A 26,894-nucleotide genomic window follows, 5' to 3' on the forward strand; every position below is an offset into this window, starting at 1 on the left:
ATGATACTTTAACATATGCTAAAGTATTTTTGGCATAAAAAAATAGAAAGGAGCAGTCTTATGTACTAGTTTCAAAACCACAGAGAAGCAAAATGCATACTCTCCAGATGGCGCAATACTACCGCACTTAAGAAAATCTCAAACAAAAATGGGTTCTTCAAGAAGTTCAGTACCTGTCGCAGAAGAACTCTACATACGGTTTTACAGGCCGTCCAACACTCAAAACCCATTTATGACATTTCTCTCAATGGGCCATGGCAATAACAGAATCTCTAGGAAACCACTAAGTCTTGAACAAGTCATACAAACTCATACATCACAAAAGTATTTTTAGTATGGCAGCCATGGCTGGGTCTGTACAATGAATATAAGTTAATGATCTGTATTTACTGCTGAGAGAAAGAACAACTAGCAGATTGTAATTTTTAATTATCATAGGTATACTATATTAGTCTAAAGAACTGACGCAGTCCTGATAACCACATTTTGCTAAACAGACATAAAAAAACCCAACCCAAAGCCCAACAGTTGACTCTCAGACATGCAGTTTAAGTGATCCTGAAGATCGCTCCTTCATAATTTATCTTTTCCCATAATAGTCGAGTTGCAGAGTAGACACAGCCTACTCATATGACTAGTGAAGGAACAGCAACTGTGCACCTGCAATCACATTATCTGAGTGCACGCCGCCCTGTTGTGGAGTTCTTCCGAACAAATCTACACCTCAGTGAATATCTCCAGTAACCGGTGAAGAAAGTCAATCATGGGTCATCATTTTATAAATCTGTCTTTATTTCTAAGTATGTCTTTATTAATATCTTTCAGAAACACCCTGTAGTGTTTAAGAGTTATAGATACTATTGCTTACAAATGTAAAATTTTACTTTAGAGCATCACATTTTTTTTCTTGAGTATTTTCTTTAATTTAATTTTGGTTTTAGAAATAAAGTGACCATGAAAGAAATGAACAATTTATAAAGCTTATTCTTGAATTCAGTATCCTTGAAGATTTTTTTTTTTTTTTTTAAGATGCTTTGAGAAATATGGTGATTCTTCTCACTTCACCCAGAGTTATGATGATAAACAGGCTGATTCTCAGAGCCTTGGTGCTCTGGATCAGGCAGTGTCAGGTGATTTTGCTCAGGCTAAGATGAGTTCTACTGCCTTGGGCTCTTTAAGGTTCATCACACTTTCACTGCTGAGTTTATGGAATACTTAAAAACTGAAACTTTTCTCTCTTCTATTCTAGCTTTTCAGGCTCGCATCCAAAACTGGTAGAAAAGTAAAAAGTAACATTCAAGATGTATTTCTAGATGTCACAGGCAGTTAGACTTGTGGGTTGAAAGATTGTATACACGTATAAGTGTACATATATGCCCCCCCCCCCCCCAAATCCCAGAAGATTTCAGGTGCTTTTAGAAGTTCTTTTCAGAATCAGGTTTGTAATAGTAAGCTTTTGTCTAAAAGTCACTGCATGCTTTCTGAATTTAACAGCACATCAATGTTTTATGACAAATTTTAATCCCCACTGGAAGCAGAGTATGTGTAAAAGGCTTAAAAAAAAAAAAAAAAGTCAGGCACTTGGTTAGAGCTTGTCAAAAGCTCATCTCAACTTGTAAATCCTTTGAGATTTCCCTTTAAACACAGGTTATAACTCTATGTCAGTGTCAGTACAAGTTTTCTGTGCCGGTACCAAGAAAATAGAAAGTATTTGAACTTAAAGGCCAATATCTAATCAATAACTCTGCATAAGATTCTTCCATTCCCCTTCATCATCAGATTTTTTGAGCACTGAAGGCCCAAAGTGCTCAGTCTGACAACCAGTGAAGCTAGTAATGCACCAGGTCTGATGGGTCCGTTGCTGGAATTCCACGTCAGCAATTCTAGTAAGAGTATTACACTAGTAAGAGTACTGTGAAGCTTCTAAAACAATCTAAGAACAATGTGTTTGTAATTAACTGTAGGTACAACAGAGAGCATTACTCCAGGGAACTGCGTGAAAGGGGAGAGCGAGAGGGAGTATCTGACCTTGTCTGCTAAAATAAACAGGCATAAGTTAGGCAATAGCAGAAGAAAGCTGATTCTTTAAGGCTTAAACCTGAAAGACTTCCAACTTAGGAAAGAGTAAAAAGGCTTGGTAGGAATAGTTCTGAAGTGAATGACACCATCTTCCATAAGCCTCCAATCTTTGAAGAAATTGGAAACAATATCTTAGGTGAAAAAATATTTTATTAATATTGTTTGGGTAGAGTCTCTCTATTTCTTTACATTGATGCAAAAAAAAAAAAGAAAAAAAGACATTTTTGAGTGTTAAATCTAGAGTACTGGGGCAGTCATTAAACTGGGTGGTAGGAGGCACAACTAACTTGCACTAGTTTGGTTTGGTTTCAGAGGGTCACAAAACATGTAAGCTGATATCTCTGCACTTGAAAACAAATTTTAACTTTTTAACTATTTGATCTTATTTATGAAAACTTTAACTTTTAGCAACTGATATAATTCATCAGAAGTTGTGTCAAATAGTAAGGAACTTTATTTTCCTATGGTAGCTTTAATTATTTTAAATCATTTAAGTGGGTAGGGTAGGATTAGAAAATACCAAAAAAGCAGAATACTTAGATTACTTACCACATGAAGAATTTTATTTTCCGTTTCATACACTGTACAATCCTGTGGTAAAATAAAACAAAAACAATTAATGCGCATTGTTTTAAATTTTCTATTAAGAAAGAAAAGAATGCTTTATGCTGATAACTATCTCTTACAGGTGTACCTGTAGAGACAAATGATTTTTGAGGTTTGTCATGTCCAAAATGTTACTTTACAATCGTAGGAAACTTGACTTCTCTTATGGCTGGTTAACCTCAGGGATCTATTCTTCCCTTTACAGTCACGAAACTCTCGTGCTCAATACCAGCAACAATATAAATGTAAGGCAGAGGGGACAGATTCATGATAGTGAGAAAAAAAAGTAATTGAATATAATTAATCTGGCATGTCAGAAATTCAATGATGCGCAGAGTGAGAGATACATTGCCTAGCCTTAAATCAGGCAGAACATTTGTTAGCTGTTCTACAAGCTGTGTGGGGTGCAGACAGTTGTGTCAGACCTACCGCTAGGTAGGTTGTGTTACTATAAAGCATGGGAAGGAAGAGTAAACAGAGAATATTTTGACAACAAGTACAATGCTAGAGACGTTAAACGTGGTGTGTCCGCACCACAGTTTGGTTCGCTCCATCTTTTGCTTCAGGGCCCTGATTGTCTACACCATCCACAAAGGACCAGAAACAGCAGTGGCCCCATCTCGAGAGAATTCGCGTAACTGCTCTAGCTTTGGACTTTGGAAGGCACAGGTTACACCAAATTGGGATGAGAAAGGACACGAGCTTGCTCACGCTGAGCACTGGTCCAGGGATATCCAGGGGATTTTACTGCCTTAAGGCCTCCCAAAGAAAAACTCCGTCCCAGCTTTCCATTCACAACATTGCTGTTAACAGATTTAAAGTAGGCCTGAAAACCAATATTCCTGACCAACCTCTTTGTTTGCTTAAGACTTGTAACTTCTAGATCAGTCATTTTCCTATTTTAGTCATCATCTTAAGAATAATAAATCTTAGCGCTACATAACTTAAGAGCCATTACTCCCTTAAATTGCATTTTGATTTAGTGGTATTACAGTGGCTTGAATATTACTTTTCCTTCATGAAACAAAGCATACACATTCCTAAAAGAGATCTACTGCCTCCACTGCTTTTTAATGTTTTGAAGATTTCCTCAGTTCAATCCTCTATAAAGCAAGACGCAGTCATGGCAAGACAGTGTTTAACCCTTTCCTGCAGGAGAGGGCCCAAGTGCACCGAGGCAGCTCTACCCCACCCTTCTGCTGCCAGTCAGCTCTCCAAATCACCACACGGGCTCTCAAGCTATATTTTACTAAAACATAAAATTAAAAGGAAAATACAGAAAACTCAAGTTTGGCAGACAGAGTGAGATTAGACTCCTCAAAAACCTCTGTCAGCTCTGAGGCCAGCCGCAGCCAGGGCCGCAGCCCCCACAGCCAGGCTCCCTCTCCCCCAGCCCCACAGCTCCAGAACCTTCTGCCGCTCGCCCAGGGCGGGCAGCCCACAGCACTCCTACACGGTGAGCACCAGCCTGCGGCACCCACCTGTCGCCAAAGGGGTGACTTTCTGTAACAAAATCCCAGGAGAAAATGTTTCTGATGTATCCCGGCACCTCCCTGTGTTCAGGGAGACTGGCGCCCCGGCCCCGAGGCTGGCGGGAGTCCCAGGGCCCCGTCAGGGAGGGGATGGAGAGGCCGCCACAAAACACCCTGAGGGCCAGGCAGGGTGGGATCCTCGCCTCGCCAGGGGCCTTGTTTGTCACAGGAATCTTGTTTATAATGCTGTACTGGCATGGATTATTTACATTGCAGTGAATTAATGGTTAATAACAGAAAAAAGTAGGTTGGGAAATTGCTAAATACTTCTGCAAATGCTATGTCGCATTGGAAAAAACTTTCTACAAAGCAAGATAAGGATTTCAGGACATATTTTTAAGGATGAGGATATGACAAGTAAAAAACCAGTCTTGTTTATTTGTCTTTTTTCCTTGAATAAGTTTTTAAGTAAAACTTAACTTACCAATATACCTAAAAGATCCCCTCAAGTAACTTAAGATTCCCTATAGTTCTCAAGATTTCCTGCTTCCTGGATCTTAACATGTTAGCAATGACAGTTAATTGCTTTAAATGTCCCATGAAATAATTCCAGCATCCTCTCTCCATTTACTCTAGAAGCAGATTCGCTATATCATCAGCTTAGGCTGTGGTACTCTTTGCGAGAGAAGTATCAGCTAACGGGCAGATCTCTGCTCCTCTGGTCCAGCAGCTCAAATCCTTGGCTACGTCCCATCCTCTGAGGCCGTGCCCAGCTCTGGAACCTTCTTCCGTGGGTGCTGCTGTGAGGACCTTGTCCCTCAGCCCGTCTGAGGCTGTGCAGGGCAGCTTTAGCCTGATCCCAGCCACTCAGCCCTGGGTACAGGCCTGGAGAACAGGTAACTGCTGCACCCCCAGCTCTAAGAGTCACGTTTATTTTGGAGGATTGGCTTTTTTGTAGAAAAATTAATTTCTAAGTGAATACAGTTTAAAGAATATCATTACAGAATAAGAAAGTTAAAATCAGAAGATTGTGAGTGCCAAGGAACACAGAGAAGAATTCATATTAGCATTTCATGGTCAAGTATCCCTTTGATGTTTCTTTTGTATTCATGCTGTTATTTTCTACAGCAAAAAACCAGAAGAATTCAATCAGTCAGTTTGGTTGGCAATGCCCAAGGCAGTTTTTCCTACCAGTTTTACACACTTCAAACAACACATCCACCATCTCCTTTTAACCCTGCAAGTACCAAGAGAACAAAATGATCACAGCAGGGCTTACAGCTTGACTTCAGAGCTAATGCTCCTTTTTAAATTATTCCTTTAATTTCTGTGCTAGAAATACAATATGAGCTTCATTCTGAACAAACTTAATTACTTCAGGTCAAAAAATAGAGGACTTATGTATAGTAGAACTGAAATTTTACTGTTTTGTAGAGCAGAATTAATGTTAGCTATACTTATGTTGCACATTCAAGATTACATTAGCATTATAAATGTTAATAGCTTTGGGATTCCTTCCAAAATAAATGTATATTGATTTTTTTTTTTTTTAAATACATCAGACTAGTTTAACTGAGAGGTTAAAAGCACTTGCAATATTATACTAAAACATTAAGATATGTAGGTCACAAGATTCTTCGGATTTATTTCTCTCTGATACATAGCAATGCACTAGGGATCTCATTAAAAAAAAAAACCAAACACAATCTTCCAGTACTATCATTTATAGCATTTTGATCTATTTTCCTTCGAAAGTAAATAATAGTTATAGTGATATTCTTTCTACATCCTCCATAAGCAATGTTAACATTGCAACATGTTAAAAATGTTTTTTCTTAGAGTTTAAAAAACCCTTACAAAAATTAGTAGCTGTATTCTATTCCCCCTCTGTAAAATGGTAAAATACAGGAATTAAAAAAATAGTCACAGCAGTATTACATACAAGCCAGCTTCTGCACTATCCAGAACATCCTACCTTTCAAAGGTAGAGTACACCTTCATAACTCTGATACAGTAAACCAGCATTCTTTTGACTACTGATAAAAAGAAGTGGTCAGTAGGACTTGTGCTCACCCACACTATATTCATAATTTTAGTTTATAATTTCAAAAGAAAAAAAAAATGCAAGTACTACTGAAATTTGCAGATACCATAAAGAATGTTTTGAGGCAAGTCTTGAGGACAGTTAACCAACACATAAAAAGACTAATACATGTAAAATATTTAGTTCATTAACTTGGTACAATAAAACAGCATGAGTTAAGTCAACTACTGAAAAGAAAAAGAGACCCTATAAAGGAGCATCTTGGAAGAGAACTCAAAACCTTGGGTTATTTGCCAGTTGAACACCATTTCCCAGTGTAACACTGCAGTAAAGAGCTACTGCAATCTTTGAAAGGTGGATATGACAAAATGATATTTAAAAACTATATTGCTTGCACACATAAAATCAAACAGTATTCTGGAATTCATACATTAAAAAGAACGAGATTGCGCTGAAATTAGGCAAATATACACCAGTATATACACTAAAGTAACTTATTTTACTTGGCTTAATTAAAGTGAAGACTTGATCATAATCTGTATTTAGAAAACAGTGAACAGATGTTTGATAACAAAATGTTCTTTAGAAAATGCAAGCAAAATAAGTTCGAAAGCTAAGGTCTGCAAAGTTCAACCTGAAAATAACACCCATGTTTTTAATTGCCGTTGCTGAATCACAGAATAACTCGGGCAGAAGGGACCTCTGGCAGTTATCTAGACCAACCACCTGCTCAGAGGAGGGCTAATTTAAAAGTTAGATCAGGTACAGAAAACTATGAAGGATCAACAATTTCTATCAATCGCAGTACAAACCAGATAGCTTTAAAAAACATATGCTTCATCCTAAACACAAAGTATTTGACTAAAACCAGCATGAAAATCTGTGATATGGTCTCTGAATTTATCTCAGTGAGGTTAATTCACATTAATAAAGGGGAGAACAAGCAACATTTGTTTGGTGTTTGTTGGAAAAAAAATTAGCCTGAGTTGTGTTGACATTCTTTGGTAAGATACAGACAAATATTTTGTTTAGAGAATGTTTGTTCATGCTGTTTAATGCAGGTATCAAAAGCAGGTTTAAACATCTGACATAATCAGGAAAAAAATAATCAGAAAACCAACTTCTACTAGAACTAGTAAATTCTTTCTACTTAATGAAAATTAACCAACAGCTACATTTTATGAATCAAATTCTGAACCTGTTCTTCCTCAGTTATTCCAGTTATCTTTCTGCCAGGGTAGCCCTGGCACTATAGCATGACCAAGTCCAAATTCAGTTTAGTCTGGTGGGGATTCATTTTCGCAGCAAAAAATGAGAGCTATTCTACCTTGAAGTTAGAGCTAAACTTCAAAACGAAATCAGAGTGCTCAAACATTTGCAACACTCTGATCTAACATTCTTTTTTTGCACATTATCATCAACACATTTTGATGGGACATTGCACCTCAAAATCAGGATGTTTCTGCAGCTTTCTGCATAATGCTATTTTTTTATAGTTTCCCTACTTATTTTAGTGAAGGTGAGATCGTGAGGGATAAGGAAACTGAGTAGAATAAAGTACATTCCCAAGCATAAAAGGACACATATAAAGCTTCTCTAAAACTAGAGAATAAAGATCAATGTTCTTATAACCAGTATGAGAAGATACTATTTACAGATAAACCAGTGACTGCTTATTCATCATAACATTTACATGGTATGTAAATAATAATACCCAACATTGCAGTTCATCTGTTTGGTTTAAATTTGGAATGAAGATCTCATCTTCATACAAAGAGAAAGAGTATGACCTAAAAGCTAACAAAGCTGCTTCCTGATTAGATCTGGGAGTCTGTCATTCAGATATGTACAGTACATCCTAGCAAGGAGATTCGTAAGCAGTGTCTATATTAAGCTAAGTTACATAGTAATGCCCCCTATTTAGAAGGAAGTTCACCTTGAGTGGCAGCTGTAAGTTACGCACAGAAAGCGCGTTAATTTTGCACAAAATCAATCTTCAGGTTGAAGACATTCCTCACTTAATGTGCCAAATGCATAGCCTTGACTGCTACTTTCACACTGACTAAATTAGATATCTAAAATTTATATCATTCATAAAACAAGGATTACCTGAAAGGATCTGAGATCTAGGTTTCTATTAGTTATGCCTTTCAATTTATATTTTAGCCTACAGTTAAGACTGCAATCCTGGTTTAGGCGAGACGTTTCTGCTTTCACACATTAAGATCAATCTTCCTCAGATTTAGTAACAGCAAAACTGTCTCCCTATGAATGATTATGTTTTATCTACTCTTTCTGGTGCTAATTTTAATATACTGTAAAAAGATCTTAATAGATAACTATCAAACAACCCAGATCTGCCAATAAGATAAGACAAAACTTGATTTGTAACTGACCTGAAGAACTAACTAAATGTTTTTCATCTTGGAATGTCTTAGAGTTTATGTTAAAAGAGAGATTGTTTTTAAGTTGTCAAAAGGAGAACAGCTTTGGGAGTGGAGTTGAAGAATTGAAAAAAAGAACCAAACTATTGCTGGCAGAGGAGAACTGAATTTCATCTGCCAAAAGCAGCGAAATGAACAACAGAAATGGAGACAGCAATTCAAAATTATACTATTTTCACCTAGACCACAGGGAAAAAAAAAAAGAAATTAAACTCCCACAAACAAAGCGCAAGATCAGCTGAAGGGTGGAAACAGAATTGGAACTTTTTATACTACAGAGAAGTTCATTTTGCTTAGTCTGTAAATCAAAAATAGCTTAGTGCTATAAACACCTTGTAAAAGAAAGCTTAATAAAGATACATAAATAATTAAATGCCTACATAGGAATTTTTAAACCAAGAAAAAAGGATCTTTGTTTTGGACTGCAAAAATGCATAAAGGACAAAATTTCTAACACTATTTCGTCTCATCAATATTTTTATCCACTCAGAAGAGGAGACTCTCACTGTAAATATTTCTAAAGCTAATTTCCACTCAGTCTTTCTGTACCTGTGTGTCACCTCTTGTCTTACTTCAGGGGCAGATGCTGTCAGAGACTATTAGTATTTGTATATTATGTAGCACTACAGACCAAATAAATTAATTTTATGTACCTGTGGACTGTACTATATCACAATTAATTAATGAATGTCAGTGATGATAATACACCATGCTTATTTGTTCCATATTTGGTTTGTTTAACGTTATGAATATTTCATTTTAATCACTAAACAACTTTCATGTCACTGGCTCTCCTTTAAGTGAAGAAGCCACAGTACAGATTCTGGATATATTTGTATGTATTGTAAGAACTTGTCCCTGAAAGATTTTTGATCATTCATATTTTAATCTGTAATAAACTGTTAGCAGTAGTTAACCTGTCTCCCACTGTGGCTTTGTTTTTTGGTTTAACACTTGCATGGTGGTAGATAACCTGACATGAAATTGCCTACTCAAAAGCAAAGTGGATTATTTTTAACTTCACACTGTCCTTCAATCTATCCAGGCACATGAGGATAGCCAAAGTCCAAAAATCTTCCCGTCATTCCCAGAGAAAGCGAATACACAAAGAACAGAGAGGTAATGCTAAAACTGTTTTTCTGGTGAAGTAAAAGCTTAGCAATGTTTTTACTATTGCAATTCTTAAGCAACAGTATGAAGAGGACTCGGAGCAGAAGATAACCGTTCCTACCTGTTGCACAATGGTTGTTAGTTCCAGGCACAGTTGAACAATGTTGTTTTTCAGCAGTGAGTATTCTGTCACGCTGACAAATGGAGACCTGTGACAAAGGAAGGATAAGTTTATACAGCATTCAGGATTATGACTCCTGTTTATAGTATAAGCAGATCTATGTAATATAGAGATCAGTTCTACACCACAGAAATGTAAAACACCTAATCATGACAATCTCCAGCAGCAAGTTACACAACTTTTGTAATATATGCCTTTGAAACAAGAAACAATGTAGGCGGGAAGGATGTAAACTGGATTTTGGCCAGAATATCAGAAGTTACCGTTCTTGTGGAAAGTGGAAATAGGAGCTTCCAAATAATTGTACGTAGTCCAGATTTCCTTTGTACGGCTCATTAAAAAGACAACATTTCTAGTATGACATCATTTTTCAGCAGCAGTTACCAACTTAATTCAGAGAGCAAAGTAAAGCTTACTTAGTCACTAACAGCTTCCTGCACACTTGGATTTTCTTCAGGCTTTCCAAATTCTAGCTGAATCTGACCCCGTTTGAATTTATAAGAACTGACAAGGTCATAGCCTGAGAGAATATGACTGCTGGCATTAGGTTAGGAAGATGTCACCAGGATTATACAAATCCTGTGAGGGAGGGTGATTCACTCTCATTGTGATGTCTAAGGTGCCGTTTATACATTGAAGAGCATTCAGATTCAAGATAAAGCTATCCATTGCTATAACTCCAAAGAAAGAGAAACAAAACATAAATACTCTGATGCTATTTTATGCTTTGGTTTCTGTCTTTCCACAGTCAAAATTTTAAGTACATTTATTCAGAGAGATACTGAAAAAATAAAATTCTCAGTTTGAAAAAAAAAAAAAAGTGGTTGATTGTTGATCATTAACCAACACCACAACTGTACTTAATGCATCAATCCTACTCTTGATAAAAACTCAAATAAGAAAATTTAATTTTCAGACTAAGCAAGTACTATAATATATTTTGAATATTCTTAATTGATTTACTCAACTCCAGCTTTGTTTGTGTCTTTTTGATGGCTGAAGGACAGTTCAAACTCCACAATCTTTTCTTCCTTATGCTTCCTTCTAAAATTACCAATGACATTACCACTTGCGGCAGTGAGATGTCAACTTGGAATAGCACAAAAGTATTCATTGTTGCACAAAATACTATTAGACTGAAAAGAACCTGAAAAAGTAACTAGAGAAAACTTTAATACTCTCCTGACAGAAAAGGGTACTACATTTTGCCTGAAATATTTAAGAAATTTGCAAAACAAAATTTAGAGCTAGAATGCCAGAATTCGGGAATTTTAATATTAGAATAAGAGAGTACAAGGAAAAAAAAAAAAGAAAGAACAAATACAAAACAACCCAAAGAATTATTCTCATGCATAAAGGATCAAGGAATAATAAATTACCTGTCCAGCCAGGCTAGTAAGTTCTTGGCAGCACCAATCAGGTCAACTACAGAGGTAAGAAAATCATTTGGCAGTCGTCTGGAGGCCCTGCCGTCATAATGGCCACTCCTCCTTCTACCCGTTATAAAGTTCTGAAGATTTTTGGCTGAGGCATTCAACTTGTGAGACAGAGTTCTCAGGTTTTCGGTCTCCAAACCATAATTCTAAGGGGAAAGAAGAAGATACACAATTAAGTGAAATAGCATGTTGCCAGCTACATGAACAAAACTGTGAGGTTAAACGTTCTGAATGGCATTGGCTGAAAGGATAGGATAGTTATGGATGCCTGCTGTTAGACGAAGCAACAGGCTACTTTGTTTAGAACATACAGGATGCATCCGTCCTGTTAGCACGACCACTTCTGCTGCCATCAACACGCACAATGCTACAGTCCTCAAACCCATTGGTCCAACACTTAGTTGGGAAGGCAAAAAGAATCCCCACATGCTGAGTCTCAAGGTCTTTCCCATTTTCAAAAACCTATGGTTCAGCGTTAACCAACCATTTTGTGGTTTTGTTACCTCCGAGAGCAGGTCTTTAGCAGTCCCACTGCTAAATCTCACTCAGATTTTTGTTAGTCCCTCTACTAACTTGTAATAACTTAGCCTTAGCAGAACTTCCCTTTCGCTTATGCTGTGAATATAAAATTTTATATGGCCTTGGTGACAGGTTCCTTCCTGAACCCTGCTATTGTTGGTGAGCAGCTGTCCCATATGTAATGTAATATGGGAACAGTCAAATGAGGTCAGAGCAAAGATGTGGTACTCCTGTTTCCAATGACTGCGTAGGGAAGAATCTGAGCCCAGAGTAGGCACATAGTAACAGCTGTTAGTGGTTCAGAGACTTCAGCCAGTGACAGTGCCTTCATATTTAACAGTTCTTAATGGATTTTCTTCCATTGTTCTAATTCGGGGGGTGGGGGGGGGGTGGGGTGGGGGGTGGGTGCAGTCTGAATCTAAGTAAAGTTTTCCACACGCAAGTCCTTCCTCCCTTTATCCACATTCCTTCATCCATGTCTCTGTCATTTTATCACCAAGCCAATTCCCCACTTAGACCCAGGTAACAAGCACAAAGGTGTCTCAGCCCATATACATTAAATAATTCACTCAAATTCACATACAAAGTCTCAAACAGACTGAATTGAACCCAGATTTCTTGCTGCCACAACAGGATGTACCATATGAAAGAATTTAATGAGCATTTAAACAAAATCAACTTTCAGAGTATGAACTGATTGCCCACTATTAAGTTCAACTATGTATATGTTACAGAGAATGACTGATCACGAATAGCACATGTTAATTTTTCTGCCTAAACTTCTCCCTCAAAGCAGAGAATAACGAACCACAAACACTACACAATGTATTGACTAATAACAAGCTTATGAAATGGGTTTGTATGGAAGTCGAACAAAATACAAACAAATGCTTGCTAAAGTCATTTTGACCGCTCACAGCTGGTACATGCCTTCTCTGCCAGCCGTTCTCCCTCTTGAAGTTCACTCTGAAAAATAAACCAAGCCCCCTGCCTCCAGCTTGGAGGGCAACCTACGGGGAATGGAAACACTTTGCAGTGAACTAACTAAGAGAGCAAAGAACTTAGATACTAGGGACAGAATTAGTTTCATTGTTATATACATATCGTGCCTAAAGCATCACAATCAATGAGGTTTGGATCCAGTTTAAGACTCAAGAGTGAAACAAATGAAAATTACATTGGTTTAGCTACAGATGAGAGCAATTCTTTTCATTTCTTTTTCCAGAACAAATACTGTACAGTTAGCAACAGGATCACTGAAGTAAGTCATTCTGTTTTGGAAAAGTTTAAAGTTAAAAAGCAAGTTGTGTTTGATATTAGTATGCCATCTGTTTAATATTTGCGGCTAATCTTTCTTTTATTAAAGCACTGAAGGAATTCCCTCCCCTGCTTTATTTTTCTCTCAACTTCTACTCGTGCCAAGTAAGTAGACGTATTGGATTGCCTCCACCAGCTAGCAACCAAGTAGGCAGTGCTCAGTTTCCCCTCAGAAAGAGTTTGATTTTCCACACTCAACAAATATTACAAGCATGATAAAACAGATCCTCCTGTTTCTATTTCCAAGTCCAACCTTGCTTATCCCTGTGGAAACAAGCAGAAAATGTTTCTCCCAGTAATTCATTATTGCATACAAGCTCTGTAAACCTGTCAGTTTACTTTCAAGAAAAGCCAAGCAGAAAAGGAAACAGGTTGACCAGGGAATCTATAAAAGCCAGTGCACTTTCACCAGAGAGTAAATGCCTGAATTTTGAAGAAAGTATACTAAATCCTAGTGGCGTAATCAACTGGAGCGATCTTCTCAAGGCACTGGAAAACACAAAGAATTGAACAGAAAATGTGTTTGAGGAAATCCACCTAGTGAGCAAGTTCTTTGTTTTTTCTTAAAGTTTATTGTTTAACATGCTGATGGCAACCTCAATTAATATCAATATAAAATTTAAGATATAGCAAAGCATAGATAAAATATGTATATAAAGATAATCAGGAGATGAAAGGAAATTTTTCAGCACAATAAAAATGCTGAGGCATGTTAGTTGGTTAGCTGAGACTTAGCAAGACACAATAAAGGGGAAAAATAAAAATATTACAAAAATGACAATGAATAAATATCTCTGTAGAAGACAGAGACATTGCAGTGCTCTAAATTGAAGCTTGCCTCAAATCCAAGATCTTCATTTTTAAATGAAACCACCATAACAAACTATACATTGGGAAAAAGGGTGGTTAAATATAATCCTTGAAAGCATCACCTCCCAGGACCTCATCCTAATTGACAGCTCGCCTCAAGGCAGCTGCACACATCTTTCCCTCCACTTGCCAGGCTGAAGCTCGGATGCCACGAAGCCCCACGAGCCCCACTGTGGCACCCTGTTAGAGAGCTACCAAAGGAAGCTACGGCCCCTTTCGGGCTTGCCGCGTCGGCAACCAAGGTGACGGGGTATAGAAGAGAATGTTCCAGAGGAGAAAAGAGCAAACAAGTGGGTACACACACAGATTGGAACTGCATTGATTGTGATTCAGTGAACGTGCTTGAAAACATGGATGGAAGAGTTGGAGTTTATGATAATACGTGAGTAGGTGGGTAGGCTTGTTCTGTATATGCGACACTGCAAGTATCCAGATCTCTTCTAATTCCTGTAGGCATCTTATCTGCATGATGCTAACTGAGATAGTCTTAAACCTGCCAGACTAAATCATTATCACAGCTACCATATCAGACTTCAGTTTTCACAGCCATATATTCTGCTCTCACTGTGTTAAATATGTGCTGTTATTGTGAGACACACCATAGAAATGATGCTCCTGAGCCTGTAAAATTCTATCTCCTGGCAGGCGATTTCTTTCTTGCACAGTAAGTCCTAGATATAATTTCTGGTTTAGAAAGAAAGGAAAAAAAAAAAAAAGAAAAAACACCTCTGAAAGGGACAATAGGGTGCCATTAGCATAGGCAGGATTATTTTTCATACTAAGAGTAGAGACGGAAAAAAAAAAAAACCAAACAAACAACCCAAGGTTTGCTCCATTGCCTGGTTTTGTTTCATGATACTTAAGGTTGTTGCGTAGTCATTTTTACCAATTTTCTCTATTAGTGGAAATGGGCATACAGGTTCCGAGAATGAATGCTGAGTATTAAAGCGACCCCAAACACTGTCTGTCTAGAAGAACTACACAGCCATACAGTTTGTCAAATTATCACGAATTCTGGATCATGAAACTGCTTAGTGAGAACAGAAAGTAGACTAAAGCTGACTACGCTCCATTTCAGTAAAACAGGCCTGACAGGTACATTGCAGAAAGGGTAACTGCTGGAAGAAGGGGCCAAAGTAACAACAAGATGTGACTGGTAAATCTATTAAATGTTTACTTAAGCTTCTTCATAGAAAAGCACTGTTCAAACAGTAAGAAATTCTGTATATCCACAGAGTGTAACGTATGATAGCAATATTACGTTCACACAAAAAAAGAAGTTACATACGGATTATCCGATATGTTCAGTGACAGACTCAGTAGTATATTTGAGGTTGGAGCTCAGCAATTCCCGATGCCTTATTCAATGACAGGAGTTGGAAAGAAGGATTTCAAGAGGTAGAAATTAAACGCAAATGTGCGATCAGAGCCAGACAAGCTTGTTAGAGAAGAATATCATTAGCAATAATGCCAAGATGAAGCTGTGCTTAAAGTGACACTTTTAGTGAGATGTACAACTGACGTAGGCTTAAGGATAAGCCTGCCTGCTGTCTGTAGAAGGCGGTTTTCAGTTTTAGCAATTTCATTCTCTAATTCTCCAATTTTCAAGCTATGAGTGAGGATTCCTGCCATCCCCCTCGTTCCCCTCTCCTGTTCAGTTTGAGACGCCTGTTTCGGTGTTCCTAGTGATAAAGGTTATTGTAGGGTGGCGAGAGGGAAGAGACAGGACAGAGCAGCTCCAGGGCTTTTGCAGCTGATCCTTTTTTTTTTTTTGAAGTACAGAAAAAACAGGTGGCTGTTGTCAGAAGCGCTAGAATTCAGAAGACAGGAGAGAATACCAGGGGTTTTTTTAACAACCTGAAATAGACTGTTGTTTTTACTAGTGCAGAGTGGAAGGTACGATGCAAGAGATACGTTGTTGAATATTCCATATAGTTAAAAATACATACTGGAAATTGAAAGATAGGAAATCTACATCCAAACATATTTCTTCCCTTTCATGTCATAAATCCAAAATGCAGAAATAGCTAAATACACTGTGACAGTGAACTCTCCTGCTCTGTGTCTGTATCACAATTCCAGCTAAAAATTCTGCTTGTTTTGTACACACGTTCTGGTATGAAGTTCCATTTTTAAAAAACAGTGGGAAAATGGAGTAAATTTTTTATCCATTTAACAATATAACACCTGTGTTTTTTACATATTCAAAGAAGCGGAAAGAAAAAATCTTCAGCTATGGCTTAGGGTATTTTCACTTCTTATTGCATATAACATAATAACACCGCAAATTGGTATTTTATGCTAATAAAACTATCTGGGAAAATTTTAGCTACTAAGACAAAATAGGCCAAAATTATTGTAGCAAACATTAAGATAAAAAATAACAAGGGAAAAAAAAAAATCATAAGTGCTAATCAATTTAGTGGAAACACTAACACCTGAAGATCAAAAGGAGAACAAGAAATACCTGCAATATAAGAAGAATTTATTTCTTCTGTGGAAACCCCCCCAGCATGTTATACTTAAAGGTACTAATATAATGAAATTGTTTTGCTATGTGATAGACAGAGGTAAAAAAAAAAATGTATGCACACTGAATTTATTTGACGCAGGATATAATTTTAGCTAAATAGTTTACCTTGCATAAGTAATGACTTTAACTTACCTTAAAAACAGAGTTATTTTTAATTATAGCAGTTTTTCTTGATGTTGTCATTCAAGTAAGTAGTTGGTATAATATATGTATAAATATATGTATAAATATGTATAAACACATGAATGCATATACAGCTTTTTCTGTAGGTGATATTTTAAGAATATTACAATTTTCACCGAACTGTAAGGTTCAGAGAAATAAAAGTGTGGAGCAGTAGATCTGCCTGAGGAGATTAAAGGAAACAGCCCTGACAAATTCAGGCATCTTACAAGAAACCCACCACGTGAAGGTATTTAAAATACCACAGCCTAAATATTGTGCTACACTCCCGTTTTTATGTTTCATGCACAAGTTTAAAGAGTCCCCACAATTTACGAGTCCAGTCCAGCTGTGGTAGCCATGGCTGCAGGCCTCGGGTCCAGAGAGCAGCTCAGGACCACTGCCAAAGCCACGCAGAAGACGTGCCTTCGCCCCGGGGGCGCCGCCCTGCCCCTAGGCAAGCGTGCTTACAGCAGGCTGCTCCCCGGCTCTCCCCGCCAACCCACCCCGAAAGCGGCACATCTGGACTCACGGCACACTCCACGCCTCCTCAGGGCTCGCTCTCCCAGTTGCTTTAAGCTGACGTGTTTGTGAACAGCCCCAGAAAGATGCTGCAATGCCCGCTCTTCCCGAGTCTCAGCGCCACTGTATAGCGAGCAGGATTAGGAAATTAATTTAAAAGCTCATTTAAATTTAATTTATTTTATTTATAAAATTAAAAGCAGGTACATTTTCCCCACTACAGACTGGTTTTCGACCCATTCTTAGACTACACGTAAGCTGACTTAAAGTTATCGTGCACTTGTGACTTCCGATGCAGCTCTGTGGGGATGCTCTGCCCCTCCTCTGCTCGGAAAGCGGGTCTGGTCTCCCCCCGCTCCCCCCAGACACAGGCTCACACGCCCTCCATACGACAGCACGAGACCGCTCCCCACCTGCCTCCCCGGGGCGCGGCTGCAGAGGGGGGCTCCGGGATGACTGCGAAAGAGAATTCCCCAAAGCAGCTCTGGGCTTTTGAAATCTCCTTTGGGAAAACGCGACGTGCCAGATGGGATCCCACAACTCCTTGCTGTCTGCGTCGCTGTGTACGCTGCTCCTGCAAAGGCCATCTCTTCGCAATGAAAATTACAGTGTTTGTGATAGCGTAGTCATTTAGCACTTAATGAATAAAACCAGGCAAACACAGCCTGTTTAATAAAAGCAAAAGTTCAAAATAACCATACCCTATGATTTTAGCATAAATAGTCCTGATGCTTAAATAGAATGAAAGCCATCAAAACACACTTTTTAAAATTTCCTTTCTGGAGGTATGTTTTTAAAAGTTAACAGGCTAACAGAAAACAGAGTAGAACATAATTCTAAAATATTTGTCTCTATAAACATTTCTTTGATTTCATCAAGTAGATCTATTAAAATTTTGTGGTATATTTTTACGATACAACTTAAAACTGAAGTTATCGAAACATTTTGAAGTCAAAGTATGCGAGGCATTTTATTTCAGTTATGTAATTTTTTCCTCCTCAAAAAGAATTTACATGCTAAATACCCTTTATATGAATAGCAATTTGAAGGAGGTAAAATAATTTTTTCCTGTAAATCACAAAGGTCTTTCTTTTGAAATTATCTTAACAAGTAAACAAGTTTTACTATAACATTGAAAATACTAAATTAAAAGTATGTATTAAACCTTCAGAATATGACCCACTTTAAGTATTTATTACAGACTTCAGATAAAGTGCTAGAAGGCCTAGATTGGGATTCTATGTGAACTCAGGTGACGTAAGTTAAGCTGAAAGAAAGAATAAATTATACCTTGTAATTAGTGTATTATATTTGGTAGTGTTAAAGTTCTGCTGGAGAGGCATGCAGATAGGAAAAAAAAAAACTACTTGACTTGCAATCTGTTGGCAGTTGCACCTTTGGCATAACTGGTGCTTACAGCATACTGGGGTCTTCTTTTTATTGACCTATACTGTACTAAACACGTTGTGCACCTGGTGCGGGGAAAACGCAGTGCTTCAGTGCCTGTGACCGTTTGCTGATTACCAGTGTCTGAAGGCTCAGAGCTGGGATCTTGTTCAGAACCACGGAATGGTTTGGGTTGGAAGGGACCTTCTAAAGATCATCTAATTCAACTCCCTGCCATGGGCAGAGACATCTTCCACGAGATCAGGTGGCTGAAAGCCCCGTCCAACCTGACCCTGAACACTTCCAGTGATGGGGCATCCACAACTTCACTGGGCAACCCGTTCCAGTGTCTCACCACCCCCATCATAAAAAATTTCTTCCTTATGTCCAATCTAAACCTATCATCTTTCAGTTTAAATCCATTACCCCTTGTCCTGTCACTACAGGTGCTAGTAAAATGTCTTTATCTTTCTTGTAAGTCCCCTTTAAGTATTGAAAGGCTGCAATAAGGTCTCCCAGAGCCTTTTCTTTTCCAGGCTAAACAATCTCAGCCTTTCTTCATAGGAGAGGCATTCCAGCCCTGTGCTCATTTTCATGGCCCTCCTCTGGACCCATGTCTGTCTTGTACTGGGGCCCAAGAGCTGGATGCAGTACCCCAGGAGGGTATCACAAGAGCAGAGTAGGGGGCAGAATCGACCCCCTCGACCTGCTGGCCACACTTCTTTTTATGCAGTCCAGGGTATGATTGGCTTTCTGGGCTGCAAGCATGCATTACCATCTCATGTCCAATTTTTCATCCACCACTATCCCCAAGTCCTTCTCCGCAGGGCTGCTCTCAGTCAATTTATCACCCAGTCTATACTGATATTGGTGACTGCCCTGACCCAAGTGTAGGACCTTGCACTCAGCCTAGGTGAACTTCGTGAGGTTCAAGTGGGCCCACTTAAGCCTGTCAAAGTCCCTATGGATGGCATCCCTTCCCTTTAATGCATCAGCTGCAACGTTCAGCTCTGTGTCACCTGCAGACTTGCTGAGGGTGCACTCAATCCCGTTGTCTATTGCATTATTAAACAGTATTGGTCCAGTACAGACCCTTGAAGGACACCACTTGTTACTGGTTTCCATTTGGACACTGAGCCACTGACTAACTCTTTGGATGTGGCCATCCAGCCAGTTCCTTAACCATCTAATAGTCCGTCCATCAAATCCACCTCTCTCCAATCTTAACCTAAGAGCAGTCTTATATGATGCCTAAGAACATCCTCCATCTAAAGCCAACTAACAAAATCCATTAGTGATCACAGGAATCAATAGACAAGTTCAGGTCTAGAGAACGGAACCTAAAACTGAACACATTTCCTGAATGGTAAAAATGGGACAGTGATTATAATAACATGCAAGTTTTGACAACCCTTAATGAAAAGTTAAACAAAACAAATCAAAGAAACAGTGTAAGTTTTATTAAAGAAACTCTGTGTCAGATGTAGTTCATACAGTGTCAGACTTGTCACTGCACAGTAGTGTTTTAATTTGGTAATGATCATAATCACATACTCTGTGAGCAAAAGAGCGAGGCATCTGAATAACAGGCAATTGAACCCAATATGACCTAATTCTCAAAATGTCTTATCACAAAATCCCACTTCTGCACGGTTTAACTTACCTGTCTGTAGTAAATGTCTAGTGGAATTACTATCATAAGGGCCATTCCAGTTACTTTATAGCAAGGAGATGCACACCAAATATATTAACACACAAAATCATACCTATTTTGATATTAATCGGGATCAATTCCCCAAATTACAAAAGAAGCCTAGCTTACTAAATAAATTTGCTTTGGTCTGCATTAGGGAAAGGAGGTCATATCTGCATATGTGCTATTTAAACTACGATATTCAGTAATTTATGTATTTTAAAAATGTATAAAATCTTAGCCCCCGTTCTTTTACAAAACATTGTCCAAATTTGTTCCAGCTTTTTCTTTAAAAGCTCTTCTCATTCCAAATCAGTAAATTAGCTGCACTAGATAACAAAAACAATCTTTCTCACTATCTTTAATAACATTTGCCTATCAGTTTATTATGACAGTTAAACTGCAGTATTATAACCTAGTTTATGCGCACAGAACAAAATATTTCATAAAAATAAAATATGGAATTTATTAATAACTATGGTAATAATATGCAAATATGCAACATCATAATACAAATTAGAGTATATTATCTGAAACACCTCAATTCTTTTCTATGCATAGCTTTCCTCCCCCTGGTGCTCCCTTCCGTTATAATTATCCTACCTTTCAGAGCAAATTGCGTGTCACAATTCTTTCTTGTCTCCCGAGTCTGTAATTTGGAACTTGTCACAGTGCTTCTAAGCACTTCATATACCTTCCTATTATCTTGTAAATAGATACATTAAGTAGATAGTGCTAAGATAAAATATTTAAACCTTATTTAAAAACTTAACATTTGCATTATAATTTAACTCTCAGAAGAAGCTTTAGCATTTCCATTGTAATTGATATGTATAAATGTAATCAAGCATAATTAAGGTGCCTTGAAAAGTAATTTTGTTGAAAAAGCCATGTGTTTCCGATTTCAGATAAGAATTAGAACATGACAGTCTTTCCTTTTAAAAATGACCAGCCTCTGAAACAGATTTTTTTCAGAATATGTTATTTAAATAAATTGTTAAAATTATCTTTAAGTGCTAAGAGTCAAATGACTAGTAAGAGGATCCGAGTTAGAGAAAAGCAGAGGATGAGTTTATACTGCTGCAGATACCTACACTGAAGACATGAAAAACATACGGCTAGACTGGACCGTTAAATGGCTATGGAAAAACGATGATCAAGAGAAGCCCGCACAGTACGCAGATTTGTTGCTCATGGATCTCAGAAGGGTCACGAATTATGACAAGACTTGACCCACCATATGCCAGGCTAAAACTGCACAGTATACTAGTTTCTATTGTGAAATGGTTAGGATGATCAAGAACTAACCAGTGTTCTTATCTCCTGCCTAAACATTTTTTTAAGCAGCTTTTAAATTGTAGCTCTTGCTACAGATCTCTGAACAAACTGCGTAAAGCCTTCTTGGTCTGCTTAATCCTAATGAAGTCAACGTGATTTAAATTCTGTAATATCTAACTTCTCTAATTGGGTAAGCCTGAATAAACTGGAACATCTTAACATTTCTGTTTATGTATGTATACGTATCTATCTACGGAGAGAGGGTGAGAATATATTACTATGGTACAAGTATCTAAAACACAAAAAGGAATGAGAAAATTAAACTCATTGCATACAGTGCAGGCATTTAAAAATGTCCTACAACATTACATAAATCGAATACACAAATATCTCTGTCAGGCTAATCAGTGTGAGAAACGAGCATTTTCTTAAAATGCATTTTAAAATTATACCTCACTATACTATGTGGTCACACAGTGTGATCCAGCACATGATGACACATCATCAATGTAATTTTTGGTTAACAACTGTAATAACATGAAATCTGCTATTCAATTACGTAGACTGCTTATTGCCGTAATAATGTCAGGTATAAAGAAAGAGTACTTTCATGCAAATAAAAATGCCTCGATCACAACATCCGGTCCCAGATGACTTGGGCCACTGGTCTGAGAGACTTTCAACATACCCAAGGTTCGCTTTGTAATACACCCAAATATATTTTTAAAGATCATGCCACTTGGAGTCTGATGGCCATGTTCAAGGAATACCTTAATTTCATTTTTTTCTGTTTTCTTCCTTTTATTTTCTCTACCCCTTGAAGATATCTTATTTATTTATTTTTTAATTTCTAAAACCTTCTTATATTCTTCACAGTTTTAGATTACTCATTCAGCAAGTACTTGATTTTTTTTCTGTTTTTAAATACTCTAAATATCTATACCTTGCTATATATCATATATATATATATTTCTATTTAATAAATAACTATTTAAAACTGTAACCTAGACTGGAGGTGTGTAGCAGGGACTATAGAACGATAGTAGGAAAGAATGATGTTTTAAGGTTTTTATTGAACAATATGCAGTTGAAAAACTTTTGTATTTTCTAGATCCGTACAGATGACCTAGATGTAACATATTTGTTATATTGAAATTGTCTGACATTACAAACAGAATAGGACTAAAAATATATTGGCAGTCAGCTGGTTCATATATTCTACTTTTTGCTTGGAATCATCTAAAACATCCAAACAGAAATTTGTCTATTTAATGCCCATTCTCACATAAGCTTTAAAAAAGGAAACTTTTAAGAGAAGGGATTCCCTCTGCAAGGAGATCTTACGTCTCATTTCAGTTGTAAAGTGGAGCATGGTCATTTCCACCTCTGAACCATCAACAGAGGTGTTTCTGCAGAGGCAATGAACCATCACTTGCAGAACCAGGAGAGACTGATCCTAACCTATGCTTAAAATAGTACTTCAGTTTATCTGAAAGAGAACACTTTTACTATTTTTCCTTTGAACTTCAGCAGCATCCCTCTGAGCTCTTCGTAACTGCTCTCCCACTGTACTTCTAATTCACATTTTCTGCTCAACTATATCTTCACAAAGAGTTTAGATCTAAACTCCCTGGAAGTGAATTTGCATTTAAAAAAATTTCTCCATTTCAAAATGCGTTTAATGTTTTCTCATATTTTTTTGAGCAAAACCTTAATATTACAGCGGCATGAAATAATGAAACCTCATAAACATACGAACATAAAATGGTGAATGTACTGCACCATCCATACATCTTTGTCCTCTGTCAAGCTGACATCTGTGCATAAGTAATAGCTTCAATGTCAACTCTCAGAAATAATACCGGTAGGAAAATAAAGCTGTGGCAGCATTTCTTTTCTGATATGCACAAAAGCAAGACCCAAGAGGATGAAGAAAGTTAGTCCGTTTTGTGGCTTCTTTTCACATCACAAGATAAATTGTTTCCAGTTACTTTACTTCAGTATTAAGTAAAGACTGATCTGCGTATGGCTTCAATTATAAAAACATATGTAAGCCAGACATCTGTGACGGCTTGACCTCTTCCATATGTGTGTGAAATCAAGCTATGCGAAATATGCTGATTGGGGATACCGTGATAAACAAACAAGAGCAAAGGATGACCCAGTGGATATTACCTCCAAAACAATATTAGACCATGATCTGCTATCCTTTAGAAATGATTACCAAATATTGCCTGCATTAGCGATTACCACGATTGCAATTGTTGTTTCCCAGTGTGTGCCATGCTGCATGCTACTGTCGATACGTTATGTCTCTCTTAGAAATACCTAAATTACACTCAAATTCTTCTTTAAATTTCCTGTTGCCAATCCAGGGAACTCCACTGGCTTTATTTCAAGGACAAAATGTCTCAAGCATTTACTTTACCTTTCCAATACTCTCTGATCTTTATTCATGTGCTGCACCCTTCTCAGCAAAGTTTAATGAAGCCGTACACGTGTAGTACACTGTCCAATAACCACAAATCTTTATTATTTGTTACTAAAACCTTGTGACCAATTATACTTTGCTATTTATTTCATCATAATCATGGTTTTGTGTAAGAACCGACCATCCAATCATAGGAAGTCTCATTTTCTCAATTTTTTTTAAGTACCTCTTAAAATGAATTATAAGGCAGAAATGCAAGACTACAGAGGTTAAGAGATTCAGTAGGTAATACAAAATTAGAATTTTAAACAGTGGTGAATTATTCAAAGTTCAGAGAATGAATGATAGGCTTGTCTTTTGAAAATATAATGTCGACACTGGCCATTTCACTTAGGTCAGACATCTAGCTTAGGTTCTTGCAGAATTGGTAGTTCCACATAAAAATTCTATCCACTCAGAAAAGATACATATATTCATAACAATTCAGAGAGAAGCATTTAAAAATTAAATTAGTAACAAGATTCTTTTGAATGGGCATTAATGAGAATATGAAAAAATTTCATTTATTTTTATCATGAATTTGCTGAAGGCTGCTCAAGCAACTCAGTCAACAACAATTACATGAATATGCATGTGCATATATATGTATTTGCATGCATATGAATTTATAACAATAACTGCTCACAGATAATTACTCGGGAATTCAGGCAGCTTATAGAAATTGATATTGTAACACAAAGCGGTATGAAAAATAACTTACTGGGAATTTATGAAAGAAATTGCTCCTTGCAAATGAGAAAAGCAAATTTTCATTTTTTTCTATCATAGGGAAAACGTCTTAACTGACAATGACGTACTCCCTGTACGTCCTTTGCACAGAGATCTCTATGGTATAGTGCTTGCTACCAGTGCAATATAACATGCATTGCGTTGCTCAGTACAGATTTCAAATCAGGATCATAAAGAAAAAATGAACTATTGCCCTCTGCAAGGGAAAAAAGATTTTGCAAATGAAACACATAAGCAATAAATAAAAGGTAATAATTTCCAGTGGAAAAAAACCCTACAGCCTTAGAAAAAATTAAAAGCCAATTTTAGCTGTTCATAATATTGTTTATACCCAATTGTTTAAAATACCATATAAGTAGTAGTGCAATTATTTTTCATTAAAAGACTAAGAATTACCAATGTATTTCATGTGGACCATTACAGAGACAACAATTTCTTTGCTGTTTAAGACTTTGAACACGTGAACAAACCAAGCAAATTTCCATATATCACTAAGCATTTGGGTTATTTTTAAAAAAAAAATAGATGTTAGTGGAATAATACTTCTTCATTTAACGGGGAAAAGTTAATCTCTTCCTGCAATAGTCTGTATTATTCTTCTTTTTTGTTCCAAAAATAGAACCCTGTACACCCTTAATCTAATCTACCTTCCCCCTATTTAATGTAATTACCTAGGTCTGAATCGATATTCCATTAGCTGGATTCCGTCAATGAACTGTCTTTCACTGCCTGCACATTCTAGTTCTAAGGTTTGCAGCGTTGGCACACCACAGGCGTAAGTTACTGCAATAGTGGCAAACCAGTAGTCATGCACAGATATTTATACATGCTGCTTTCAAATCGCAGCGTAAGGAATAACAAATTGGTCGGTGAGCAGCGGTACCGGAAAGGCCGGATTGTCAACGGTCTGTGTCCTGCTCACTCCCGCAGCCCCTTCTTCACGTGACTCCCATGCAATCTGCACGGGAATAGGGGCTGGCGGCAGCTCGGGGCTCAGGGAGAGCCACATCTGAGCTGGCTGCAGCGGCCATGGGCACAGACCTGCCGCTGGCCACATGGCCGATGCCTCTCCCCAAGGATCAAGTGCATTTTCTCCCAGAAAGTCCCTGGGAGGAGTTTAGGATACACCCGTCCAGCGACCTACTGACTACCACAGCACTTGCAGGAATCCTTGTGGGCTTACTGCTCCGGCGAGTTTGGTTGAGATTGGCTAAAACTTTCAAAAGTTGTTAAGGTTGGCAGAGGGAGGAACTGGTGCAGACACAGGCAACACAATCGCAAAAAACCTCATCTGCTTTGAGAATTATTCACATTTGGATGTTTCTCACACCCAAATATATATGGGAATTCAAACAGCTTTGGTAAAGACTTTTAGTAAATCGTGCCAAGTCCAAGTTACCAATTTCAGCTGCCTAATGGACTTTAATTATATATTAAAATGTTTAATGCAACAGTATACAATTAAGTGTTGTTATGTAGCAATACGCCAAAAACATATGCTGGTTTCTGATGGAAAGCATACAAGCTGCCTGTGCTGCAAGTCACAATTTTAGAAAAACAATATGTTTTCCTTCAATATACCCTGCCTGAAGTATTATTTCTGTGTTTGCAATGAAAGATCAGAATGGAAGAGATACCATTCAGCAGTCCAGAATTTAGAACTTAAAACTACTGAGTTTAACTCTTGTACAAAGGGATGGTGTTTTAGTGGCATTTTTATGAAATCACAGGATGCTTTGCAAGATCTGGATCTTTATGCTTTACTGAATGGAGCACTAACTTTTCAAAATCTCATGATGAGAACAGACCAACAATTTCCAGACAAGCTTATTGTAACAATGATTTGAAGTCAGCAGTAAGAATTATTTAATATGAAACATATTATGTGTAATGGCCTAATAAGTATGTATAACATACAAGACAACAGAACACAGAAAAGTAATCAGTATTGAAACAGCACTTTTTAAAACACTGCTAGTTTTCCCCTTCTCGTACATAAAGAACTCAAACAAGAAGGATAAA

General features: G+C 37.5%; 1 protein-coding gene across 1 annotated transcript in view; it reads right to left on the reverse strand.

Moving 5' to 3' along the window:
- Positions 1-26,894, reverse strand: part of LOC142594812 (connector enhancer of kinase suppressor of ras 2-like) — a 209,725-nt gene that overhangs the window by 98,560 nt on the left and 84,271 nt on the right. The window contains exons 4-6 of the mRNA XM_075720442.1: positions 11,316-11,518; positions 9,877-9,964; positions 2,629-2,670 (exon numbers count right to left, since the gene is read on the reverse strand). Of these exons, the coding sequence (XP_075576557.1) occupies positions 2,629-2,670; positions 9,877-9,964; positions 11,316-11,518 (333 nt within the window). The remainder of the gene's footprint in view (positions 1-2,628; positions 2,671-9,876; positions 9,965-11,315; positions 11,519-26,894) is intronic.

This window comes from Pelecanus crispus, chromosome 13, assembly GCF_030463565.1.
Source record: "Pelecanus crispus isolate bPelCri1 chromosome 13, bPelCri1.pri, whole genome shotgun sequence".
Classification (NCBI taxonomy): Eukaryota; Metazoa; Chordata; class Aves; order Pelecaniformes; family Pelecanidae; genus Pelecanus; species Pelecanus crispus.